Source organism: Miniopterus natalensis, chromosome 2, assembly GCF_054644295.1.
Source record: "Miniopterus natalensis isolate mMinNat1 chromosome 2, mMinNat1.hap1, whole genome shotgun sequence".
NCBI classification, from domain to species: domain Eukaryota; kingdom Metazoa; phylum Chordata; class Mammalia; order Chiroptera; family Miniopteridae; genus Miniopterus; species Miniopterus natalensis.
This window is the reverse complement of record NC_142082.1, coordinates 169,909,689-169,922,694: the sequence shown is the minus strand read 5'-3', so window position 1 is coordinate 169,922,694 and position 13,006 is coordinate 169,909,689. Positions and strand designations below refer to the sequence as shown.

Sequence of the window (13,006 nt, the reverse complement as noted above, 5' to 3'; positions counted from 1 at the left end):
ATCATGTAAACCTGAAGGAAAGGCAATCCCTGTTTTACAAGGTTACACAGAGTGATAATATATAGAATAAAAGGAAAAAGAAAACATAACAACCAGAAGATCTAAATAATATTTCAAAGTAAGACTTATAAATATGTCAGCAATAATAATACATGTAAACAGGCTAAACTCCTCTTTTAAATTAAGTTAAAAGACAAAGACACTCTAATTGAGCTCTAAAGCAAAATCGGACTTAAACATTCAAATTCAATGGATGATAGAGAAGAAATAGCCTTTCTAACAGACAGTGCTGGGACAATTAGACATCTACATGCAGAAGAATAAAGTTGGACCCCTATGTCATGCCAAATACAAATACTAACTCAAAATGAATTATAGATCCAAGTGTGAGAGCTAAAATAATAAAATTCTTAGAAGAAAATGTAGGAGTAAATCTTCATGACCTGGTGTTAGGAGCTCATCAAAATTAAAAGCTTCAAATGATACCGTCAAAAAAGTGAAAAGACAATTGACAGAATGGGAGAAAATATTTACAAATCTTGTATCTGATAAAAGACTTGCATTTAGAATATATAAAAAATTGTCACAAGTCCATAATGAAACAACAAACAACCCCACTAAAAAATAGGCCAAGGGTTTGAACCAACATTTTTCCAAAGAGGATATACAAATGGCCAATAAGCACATGAAAAGATTTACAAAGTCATTGGTCATTAAGGATCAAAATACAAAACCAGCAAACTGACTCAAGAAGCAGAAAACTTGAACACAGGAATAATGATGGAAGAAACTAGAAAATATATCCAAAAAATACTTCCCACAAAAGTGTCAGGCTCAACTGATTTCACTTAAAAATATTTCAGATATGAAAGAACTAATAATTCCTATGCCATTTTTTATATTCCTAACTACAGAGATAGCTTCTCAAAAATTTTTACAAATTTATTATAATTTTGATAACAAAATCTGAAATATAACTGTACTTAAAAACACAGAGCAATCTTCTTACTGTATAATACAGAATCATAAAGATACAGAAAATACAAACAGACCGATAACAAGATGATGATCAGTAATCAAAAAACCTCCCAATAAAGAAAAGCATAGGACCAGATGGTTTCACTCATGAATTCTACCAAAAATTTTAAGAATAATTAATGCCAATCCTTCTCAAGCTCTTCCAAAAACTTGAAGAGAAGGGACATTTCCAAAGTGATTTTACAAGGTCAGCATTACCCTGATACCACAGCCAGAAAAGGACACTATAAGAAAACTACAGACCAATATTCCTGATGAACACAGAGGTAAAAATCCGTAACAAAATATTAGTAAACCATATTCAACAATATATTAAAAGGATCACACACAATGATCAAGCAAGATTTAGTCCTGGGATGCAAAGACGGTTCACCATAAATGCGATTCAAATCAATAAATGCTATACACCACATTACCAAAATAAAAATAAAAATAAAAATAATATGATCATTTCAGTAGAGTCAAAAAGAATATGACAAAACTCAATAGCCTTTTATGATAAAAACTTGTCAACAAATTGCATACAAAGGAACATACCTCAACATAATAAAGGCCATATATAACAAACCCACAGCCAACATCACACTCAATGGTGAAAGGTTGAAAGCATTCCCTCTAAGATAGGAACAAGACAAGGGTGACTACTCTTACCACCCCTATTCAACATGGTACTGGATATCTTAGCCAGAGCAATCAGAAAAGAAAATGAAGTAAAAGGCACCCAATCCTTAAAGGAAGAAGTAAAACTGGGGAATGGGGAGATGTTGGTCCAAGGATATAAACTTTCAGTTATAAAATGAGTAAGTTCTAGCCCTGGCCGGTGTGGCTCAGTTGGTTGGGCATCATCTCATGCACCAAAAGGTTGCTGGTTCGATTCCCCGTCAAGGCACATACCCAGGTCGCGGGTTCAATCCCCAGTTGGGGTACATACAGGAGGCAACCAATCAATGTGTCTCTCTCACATTGATGTTTCTCTCTCTCTGTCTCTTCCCCTCTCCCTCTCTCTCTAAAATCAATAAAGAAAAACATATTTTTAAAAAATGAGTAAGTTCTAAAGATCTAATGTACAGCATGGTGATTATAGTTAATAATACTGTTTTGAATACTTAAAATTTGCTAAGAGAGTATATTTGTTCTCACCACACAAAAAAAGTGACCATGTGAGCTGATAAATGTGTTAATTAACCTGACTGTGGTAATCATTTTGCAATGTATACATATATCAAAGGACCACATTGCACACTCTAAATATATTACAATTTCATTTGTCAATTACACCTCAGTAAAGCTGGGAGTGGGAGGCAAAGCTCAATAAGCTCAGAAAGCTCTTTCTTTAGCATGCGGAAAAATATTAATTTTAGCCAATCAACAAAATCATAGCAATAGTGGAGCACTAAAAGAATCATCAATAACATCCAGGAGGAGAAAGACTGCCACTATTCCTTTTTATTCTGAAAGTTCTACCAAATTTAATACCAGAAAGCAAATCATGAAAATAAGAAGGCAAAATGCCTACCAAATTTCAAATGAATTTCACTCAGATACAAAAACCTGTGCTGTTTCCCCAACAGAAGACATGCTGAGTTTGAAGCTTTCATTGGGAAATCAGGACTCAAACTCAAAAGAAAGGATAAGACTGGAGATAGGATCTGGGAGTCATATGCATCAGAGTGACATTTAAAGCTGGGTGAGTAGATCAGTTCCCTGTGGGAGTGTATAGGCTCTAAAACTATAGCATCATACATTTTTTCCTAAAATAATAAAGCTTGGCCTAAATTGAAATCAGAATTAATTTCTCATTTTTATTTTTTATTAGAAATGGTTGACATAGGGTCTAAAATCATTAGTCATGATTAAAATGTGTCTGTAGTTAATAAATGGTTTTTTAATTCCACTTGTTCTGTGCCAGAAGACGTTGAAAATTTCTCTGCACTCATAGTTCAGGAGTCTAAGCCATCTGCATAGGTCAATTGTTCCTTTGTGTGAGAATGACTTTATTACATAACTACTATGCTTCTAGAGCCCACATGCCAGAGACCTTAGATGTTTAGACTCAAAAGCTAATTTATATACACATGGTGCTCAGTGTAACTACTGAATCACTGAATGAATGAATCAGTAGATTAATCAAGGAGATAGAATGGCATCTGTTATTCTCCATTATCTCCACTTTTTCACTCATTCAATCAAACTGTGGAGGGAAATGGATGGGAAAAGGGTAAGGGTCTGATGTTGAAGGAGCTATGTCTAAAAGAATGAGAGTCAAGGCATCAGCAGTGCCGGTTCAGCCCAGAGGATGCACCAGCACAGGGCTGGGCAGAGGCTCATTCACCCTTCTACCCTCTACCACAGACCACAGGCCAGCCTTGGCAACTTGGGAAGACAGATGTGCCCACAGAGAAGGGCTCCCTTGAAAAGCAATAACAGGTGGAAGCTTGGTGAGGAAGAGACCAGAGCTGAACAAGGTAAGTAGGCTCCCCAGGTAACTGTGGGACAATTTTGAGTGAATAAATTCCTAGTAGGACAGAAGGTAAATAAAATCCATTGTGTTCTGGCCCTGGCAAAGTGGTTTGGTTGGTTGGAGCATTGTCCCGTACACCAAAAGGTTGTGGGTTCGATTACTGGTCAGGGCACATACCTAGGTTACAGGTTCAATCCCCAGTACGAATGCACACAGGAGGCAACCAACTGGTATATCTCTTTCACGTCCATGTTTCCCTCTCTTCTCTCCTTCTCCCTTCCTCTCTCTCTAAAAATCAATAAACATATCCGCAGGCGAGGATTTAAACAGTAAGTGTTAATGTAGCCTCACGTGCATCACAGGCTATGGAGACTGATTATTTCAGGTTGTGTGAGAACAAGTAAAATCAGCCTGAGGAAAGCTCTGCAACATAGGGAAGGGGACCAATACCTTCAAACCCTGGAGACATTTCCTTCCTCTGTATTATGTTTGGGGCCTTAAAATACACCAGCAGCACTGTCTCACTGGCCCTTATATTAACACAGACTGCCTTGGGCTCCATCTCAAATAACTAGCCAAGTGCGCTGGGCTTTCTACATTTATTTCCAAAATCGCCTCAGCAGTTCACACTCGGCTGAACCTGGTGGACGCTAGCATCTTCTGACCTGACACTAGGCACTTCTCTCTGAATATCCATGAACCCAACTGAGATCTTTAAACTTCCTGCCATGGGCTATCACACAGGCATTTCTTAAATCTGGCTATCGATCAGTATCATCTATGAAGTTTATTTAAAAATTAAGATAGCTGTCCCTACTCCAAATCCACTTCATAAAAATCGACAGGGGAGCAGCTTGACCATCTATTATTAACAAATGCAAGGATAATTCTGAAGCACAGCAGGGGCTTGGGAACCACTGATTTATGCGAGTAAATCAGCCTCCTACCCTTCCTCTCAGTCTGTAGGCTCTTAAACCTTCAGTTGCCTAGCCCGTCAATGGCTCCTCCAATGCTCGTTACAGTGCAAACTCCTCCACAGCCCTTTTTATTCTGATTACAACTCCACTTCCCAGCCTTATCTCCCTCCCTACTTTTTTTTTTCCCCAGAGCTACCACCCTACCCAACCTAACCTCCAAAACCATAGGAGAAAAGGTGTCACACATTCCCTGATAACACTATATTCTTTCATGTCTCTAAGTCTCTGCCCCTGCATTTTCCTCTTCCTGGAGGGTCTTACACCCTTTTCAGTGTTTCAAGACCCATTCACACATCTCCGCCGCCGACTTCTTCCAAAATAAGTCCCCTGCGTTTAGGTGCTCATTCCCTTCATTTCACGCAATCTTTATGTTGGCAAGTATTATGCAATAAGGTATCTGTGGACATGACTGTCCATACTCTCTAACGAGTGTCTTGATGGCAAGTGCTTTATCTCTTCAGGTTCAGTAAGTGTGTTCTGAATGAAAGACGTATGAAACTATGACAGAAGAGGAGGATCTGGACTATAATGCATTTTAAGAAAGCATGTTTAAAATGTTCTGATTAAGTCTTGATCAACTCATTCAGATTCCCATGGCCTGATTAGAAATAGGTTAGTACAAATACTACAGTGTTAATAACAATATAAACAATATTAAAGTTTTAAGTGAAAGGTGACAGAAGAAAAGTCTGAAACAAAGTCCTTGATTTAGGTAAATCAGATAAATTCTATAATAGGACTCAAGGTAAACCCTAATGCTAGTTAGAAATTAAAATCCTAGCCCAGCTGGCATAACTCAGCGGTTGAGCATCGACCTGTGATCTAGGAGATGGCGGTTCGATTCCCCATCAGGGCACATGCCCAGGTTGTGGGCTCGATCCCCAGTGGGGGGCATGCAGGAGGCAGCCAGTCAATGACTCTCTCTCATCATTGATGTTTCTCTCTCTCTCTCTCCCTTTCCCTTCCTCTCTCTGAAATCAATAAAGATGTATTTGGGGGAAAAAAGAAAATGAAATTAAAATCCTAATTTAGTGAGCCAAATCATTAAGCCGCTGGTAAGCTTGGTAAGCTTCCATTTATGAGAAAGTGACTAAGGGGTTTTCAAGGGGGTTTCTCAGATAGAAAGGAGGAAATATCACCAGAGAAAAAGTCCCAAAAAAATCAAGAAAGAAAAATTCACATGAAACTAGCTCTACTCAGAGAACGTGACATCAATGTGGGCGTGATTGTTACCTGTGACAGCAATGCTCTAGAACACCAAAGTATTGCAACTGCAAACTCTACACAACCATTCCCTGATTAGAGGTCTCCTCACTTCTCCTATATCCTCACACCTAGCACAGTGCCTGCCAAGTCATGGGGCTTACTAAGCGTGAAAGAAGAAACCAGCCCTTACCTATCACGGGAGAAGAATCAGCCGTGGAACCTCAGTGGAAAGCGGCTCCTACACCAATTCACAAAGGAAGGAGATTATGAGTGTTTTTCAGTGGGGGTTTGTGCTGCAATGTGCCCCAAAACAGTACTACTAAAGTCCAAAAGGTTAATGTTTGAATGAAATCTCTCTGCCTATCGTTGCCACTGCAGAAACCGAGACATGCCTCTTTTCAGAAGCTACTCAATGCTTATGAAGACAGGTTGATGGTAAACACATCTGACGATGGCTTAACACCCACAGTGCAGCAAAACACTTATGGAGAAATATAATGTGATCTTAAAGGACATGATTAAGACATATGGCAGCTATCATAAGACTGCAATGATAAAGTGCCTTATTTACTACCTCTCTAGTAGATCTCCCCGAGGTATAGTCTGGGTTCTTAAGATTATTATGTACATCTCAGAAGGAGATGAAAAGTAAATTAAGTCATATCCAAGAACCCTGGGAAGGAATATTGCTTAGAATAAAATATACAATATGTAGGATTGATGTAAGAGAAAACACAGGAAAATGTGTAGTTTGATAGAGAAAAATACACCTAAAGCACCAGAAAACAGTTCTGATGTGACGGAACAGAAGGTACCAGAGTGCTTAAAGTGGAAGATAGAGCAGCAGTAATCATAATATTATTGGCTAACAACATTGACTGCTTACTCCGTGCCAAACACTAAGCATTAAATGTGCATCATTTCATTTAATATTCCTAAGAACCCACATTTTACAGATAAAGAAATTAAAACTTAAGAGAGCACAAGTAACTTGATTTAAGTCATACGGCTAGTCAGTGGCAGAATCAAAACTCTAAATCCAGGCCCTATACTCCCTAAGCATTATACTACATTACTGTCTTCACCAGAAAGGCAGCCCACCCAATGAACTTGCCTGTGCAATACCCTTAAAAAAGTTAAAAGAAAAAAACCTAAAATATAAATATGCTTAAATTTCTGTCAGTAGTTTGAAGCCTGGAGGTCAAAACATGATCTCATGGGAGGGGTCAGAATCATAAAAGGTTTGCTCTTTATGAGGAAGACTTCAGCACAGAGCAATTAGAAAGAGCTGAGAAGATCTCTGAAAAAATTAGTTCACAGAGACTCTTCCCTAAAAACAAAACAAACAGAATTGATTTGACTAAAATGCTATAAAATAGGAAAAACAATTATGCTCAGTAATCCAATTACTGCTCTCCTAGTTAAAAGAGTATATTTAGGGGACATCAAGATGTAAACTTAGGAAATATTAAAGGCAGGAGTTATTAGAACTTCTAGTGGCCTGGGCATCTTCATTAGTTCTGGTTTCAAACTAGGGCCATAAAATTAGATTCTGTATCAATTATAAAAAATAATCTGCTAACTCAATGTTCCTTTGCTTAAAGTTGAAGCATAATTACTGGAATTTGGAACTGCTAAAATCATCTCAATTATCAATTTGTTTAGGTTCCAACAAATAATATTAGGAGAAAATTAGATGCATCAGTTGGGGTTCTTTGCAACATAAGCAGCAGGAAAACCAGACCTGGACCAAAGCAGGCCCACTAACGTATGGAGATCTACAGAACAAAAGGATGATTGTCTGATCAGGACACGGGCGTGAATGAATGAATGCCAACTAGTTTTATTCTTTTTATCCCTCTGCTCAAGATTCAGATTCCAAAAAGGGAGCACCGAACTGGCCCAGCTTGCATCACTAGCCCTCATCTGGGCCATCAGGGAAGAAAGCCCCTGAAAAGTCCTACCTGATTACATCCAGTGGGGAAGGAGAAATTGTTTGGAAGCAGAAATATACGCTGAACAGAAAACAACAATAGACAACCCTGTCCCAGTAACACTTAGCACATGGATGGAGGAGTAGTCCTGCCTCTTCCCAATGAGAAATCCCATCTACAAAGATGGTGAATGCTCAGTTGCTGGACTCCAAGGGCAAAGATGATACACCACAGAATGACTGCTCTATTTGATCAGAAATAGAAAATCAAGGAAATCTCAAATGACTACGTGCAAGCCATTAAAATAATTTTGAGGCCCTGGACGATGTGGCTCAGTTGGTTAGAGCATTGTCCCACACACTGAAGGGTCACAGGTTCGATTCCCAGTCAGGGCACATACCCAGGTTGCAGGTTCAATCCCCAGTCAGGGCACATACAAGAGGCAGCCAATCGATGTTTCTTTCATACATCAATGTTTCTCTCTCCCTCTCCCTTCCTCTCTCTCTAAAATAATGAAAAACGTATCCTCAGGTGAGGATTTACAATTTAATTAATTAATTAATTAGAGGTATAATGTATAAAAGCCAATATGAACTTCCAGAAGTCAAATAATCAAGACAGAAAAATAGGAAAAATAAATCCCCCATAATCAAGAAAAAAAGTCATCTCGTTTGGAAAGCTAACAGTGAACTAGGAAAGGTTTGTCTCACATTCATGGCAACAAGTTTGTCCATATTTAATTGATTTGTACTAAAACAGACACCCGATGAGATTATCCAGCTGCTCAAGGTCAGGAAACTTTTGAAAAACTAAAACAGGGTATGAATTATTTAAGAGTTCTGAAAAGACACAGGCTTTTCAAACCATTTCACAGTATCGGTTGACATATCAGTTGCTGATTTGGGGATAATTTTATTACAAGATCATGATAATGTAAAACATTCTGTAATATGTCCCAGTAAAAAATGATTGCCAAGGGAAAGAAATTTATTTGTCTTCTTTATGGAAAGAAAGTTTGGCAATTACTTGAGCCATAATATCTTTATTTATGAGAGTACCCTGAGGACTGATCATTAAACCTTAACACTTGGATAAAAACTACCACTGAGGAGCAGAGGTGGCTGCAGAAGACTTCAGGACTTCTAAATAAATAAAAATTCAAGACTTGCTAGTTGGTGAAAACCCTTAAAGAGGACCCTCCATAAAAAGTAGGGTCTCAAAATGCATGTCATGAGTCTCTCCTCAAAGGGCATTATATTTACAATGTTGCTTAACTAAAGTAGTTTCACTTGAGAAAGGAGAATATGGAAATTTCAGACCCCCCACATCTCCAGTTTGTTTCCCGGTGTCAGTGGTAGGAAGACAGAGATTTAACCAGAATGGGCATTTTATGACAGTAAAAAAAAACAAGATTGAATCACAATAAAATAAAAGGGAAAACCCCTGGAAGTTTTAGTCTCTGCAGGCTCTGAGAGGCCACAAGATTAATCCTGAGAAAAACAGTTCTCAAAGATGAGCTTTTTTGCCATATGGATCGGACTGAATACCAATGCCCTCCAAGCATGAGAGGGTGGCAACTTGCCACAGAGGCACCTGCTGTAAAACTGTCTTCCAGCAAAGATCACACGCCATTTGGCCTTGTCAGCTGAGACTACCCAACACCACCATCAAACCCCTTCATTCAAATGCTGAAAATTCGAATGTAATGAGGCTCTTCCCTAACACAGCCAGGACAGTCTTTTCCACCTTGAACATCCACAGCATGTGCCCATCTAAAGTCCTTAGACTTCTTACAAATTAGACTACTTTCTCTCTGCTCTCACCTCTTACTGTCCTCTTCCAACAACCCCTCACCCCTTGCCATTGCATCTAAGCTTCTATCACACTGAATGACCTAATGGACTACAAGTGCTCTGTGACCTAACTAGCCTCAGGACCTTTGCACATGCTGTTCTCTCTGCCTGCAGTGTCCTTTCCACCTTTGTCTTCCTCCTCTGACTACTCCTGTTCACCCTTCAGTATTCAATTTCATGTCACCTTTTCTAGGTGTTTCCTTAAACATTTCCCACTACTGGGCTAGGTCTTCCCTTGATGAACTCTTCTGACACTCTTATAATTAAAGTATCTATGGCACTCACCCATAACTACCTACTTGTCTATGTTCCTACAGACTAGATTTATCTTGAAGGCAGGGACCACAAAGAGTAGGCAATGTACCAATATTTGTTCAATAAACAAAGGATTTTTGTGTGTTTGACTTTGTCCCCCTGTACTCAGCATAATACCAGGCACACAGACAGCTTTCAGTAAGTATTTGCTGAACGGATCATAGGCACTCAAAAACATTCACTGGATGGATACAGTAACAGGCAAATGACCAGGAAGTGCTACATATCAAAAATCTTAACTTCCAATATTCTACTTTCTGACCTCAAAACCTATCCTTCTAGCTCTTTCAGACTCTGATATTTTGGTCACTGGCTTCATAGAGATGTCCAGTCTCCTAGCATCTCCATAGCCACCAAGTCTTTAAACCCCTTGATGGCATCTTTTCCTTTCCTACTCAATCTGAGCCCATTTTTTATTATAAACTTTTAACCTGTGCTTTTATTTTTGTAAAAATCCAACCCTATACAAAACTCTGATGTCATAAATATTCTGTTTTCACAGCTACTAAAAATACCACACCAGGATAATGTACTGCCACTATGTGTACGGGGCCCCCTAAAAATGCAGCCTTTAACCTCAGCTAGGACTCATCATGGTGGTCAGTCCTTTAACTTGGAGTCACCTTCCTCTTATCCGTGCTTCTCCACTCTCTCCAATTATCATCTCTCTCTTCAGTCCAACTATCCACCCTCATTCACTGTTCTTGGCAGATATCTTTGCCTCCTACCTTATCAGATGACTGAGATAAGAGGGTATCAACTCAACTCTGCCTCCGCACAACAGACTTAATTAAATCTGCATCTGTTCTTTCCACCTTTCCCTCGGTGTCAGAGGATGAGGTGTCTGCCCTGTAGCCTGGTCTCCACTGAAGATGAATCCCCTTATCTGTGCTTTCAATCTCATCACCTTCCCTCTTCCATCAGACTCCACTTTATGTACTAACTGCTCTGTCATATCTTCAGTTTCTCTCTTTCTTCCCGGCTTTTCATTCTCAGTATATAAATATGCTAAAATTCCTCTCTTAAATGCTTCTCCCCTCTGCACCCTCCTGCCAGCATTGGCCTGCTTTTTTTCTTTCCCCTATCAGCCAATCTACTTGTAGCACTATTCTCCGCCTCATCATGTGCCGTTCACTCAGACAATACAACCAAATTTTTGTGGGTCATATGCAGGGGAAAAATTTTCCATAACTTGAAATACTATTGCCCTCAAGAATTTAAACTCTAAAGTTGATATATAATGAGTCAGCAAGAACACAGAACGATATCCAGGCCAGAGTGAGACAACATCAACAAGGCAATTGGTCCATAAATTAGCAATATCCATCTGAGAGAGGGTACCTTGGCCATAATAAGGATGGATTATGCTGCCACAGTGTCACTTAAATTCTATATATTGCCCTTATTTTTAATCCTTCAGATTGCATTTGACTTCCCATGTTAAGGTGCCTCTACAGAGAGCAAATTTCTCATTTCAGGAGATTTCAGGATGAGATTCACAGGGTGAGGCAAAAGTAGGTTTACAGTTGTTTGCATGGTAAATAATAATACAAGAATAAACTCTGTGTTTCAAGTACTCACACTGTCAACCTACTTTGCCCCACCCTGTAGATTAGTTCCCCTGCTCAAACTGTTCCACTGCTCAGATGACTAGATCCGGTAAACCTGAAGGTTCATAATCTAATGTGAAAGGCAACACGTTATTTTTAGGAAAGTGAAATAAATCATCCATTGAACAGAGGTTGTTCCATTTAATCATCCATTTTGTCAAGGCTAAAAGAAGGAATGATATACTGTTACCATCAAAAAGTCATGTGAGGATGTAGAGGCTGTGTCCTTCTCAAATATCAGAAGAGCCTTCCGCATCAAGAAAAGTGCTTTGGACAACTTGTTCTTCCCTATTTTGTTCATGACACTTACTTCTGGAAAAGTGAACACACATTTTACCAAAGGGTAACATCAAAACTATCATCCCAAATTTTTGGAAAGACAAATCATCCCAGTTTTAATTACCTGTAAAACAATCAGTGCTTCCAGGTTGCTTTAGCTTTTCTGGACTTTTGGAAGATGTATTTTTGCTAACGGTCAGAGTCTGCAAAACTGGAGGAAGAAGGGGACCACCATTACAACCAGGCTCATATCCAAGAAAGGACATACTTTCTAAACACTAAAGAATAAGTATCCATTTGTAAAATTATCGCTTCCTCTTATCACGCTATCTTTTTTCCACTGATGGATTAAACATGCAAACAATTCTACTATAATGCAGTTTTAGTGTCAGGTCTTCTTATAATCTGCCACAATATACCAGAGGACACAAAAATTTTCAAATTACTTCTCACTCAAAAAAAGTGTATATGTATTTTCCATTTCATCTTAAATAAAATCATCTTAAAGATTGATAAATAAGATCCAATCAGCTTCTGTTCACTCTCCCTTTTCATGAACTTTTCACAACCGCTTCCATCCACGGTCCCTGCAAGAGTATAATGTGAAGACATCATTCCCGTCTAGCTGATGAAATGAGAGCCTCTTTCAAGGTTTCCGACTAACACGAATTATTGCCAATTGACTGCAGGCAGTGAGACATCCTGGTGTGCAATCAGGACTGACCATCATGGTGGTCCAGGAAAGAGAGGTCGCTGGATGGAGGAGGAAGGGCCAGGAAGATGGAGGATGTTGCACTGATTTCTTATTTCCCAGGTCTGGTTCTCAAGAGACCTGCCAATATTTTGTTTCTCTTCTTGGAGGTGTGTAAGGGTTCCTTACAATAAACCCCTTACACTGAAGTTTAATTATTTGTGCTAACGCATGTCAGTCACCATGGCATGGTGATTGATGAAAAGATGCCAACTGACACCATTGAAGGATATAAGGCTTCTCCAATGGCGAAGAGTAAGGGAATTTATCTGCATGGAGATAGCAACACAGAGCAGGAAATAATGACTCATTCTGTACCTAGGGCACTGCAAATGCTAATTAAGCAGCAGCCCTCATGATTATAATTATTGGAGATAAAAAGGATGAGATTGCAAGGAACCTTTGACTGCCTAATAAAGGTAAGTCATATGTACTGCCGCTGTCATCAAAGGGCAGCCACTGCAGCGTTCTCGAATAAGAACGGTGAAAGCAGTCTTTAGGCAATATTCTTCTGGCAGCAGCAAACACGGGTGGAGAGAGGCGGGAAGAACAGGCTGAGCCATGTGCTAGGGTGGGAGCTCA

General features: G+C 39.2%; 1 protein-coding gene across 1 annotated transcript in view; it reads right to left on the bottom strand.

Annotated features, from left to right (window-relative positions):
• CFAP54 (cilia and flagella associated protein 54) overlaps nt 1-13,006 on the bottom strand; it is a 214,072-nt gene that overhangs the window by 155,737 nt on the left and 45,329 nt on the right. Inside the window, exons 18-19 of the mRNA XM_016221795.2 lie at nt 11,798-11,884; nt 11,585-11,706 (exon numbers count right to left, since the gene is read on the bottom strand). Of these exons, the coding sequence (XP_016077281.2) occupies nt 11,585-11,706; nt 11,798-11,884 (209 nt within the window). The remainder of the gene's footprint in view (nt 1-11,584; nt 11,707-11,797; nt 11,885-13,006) is intronic.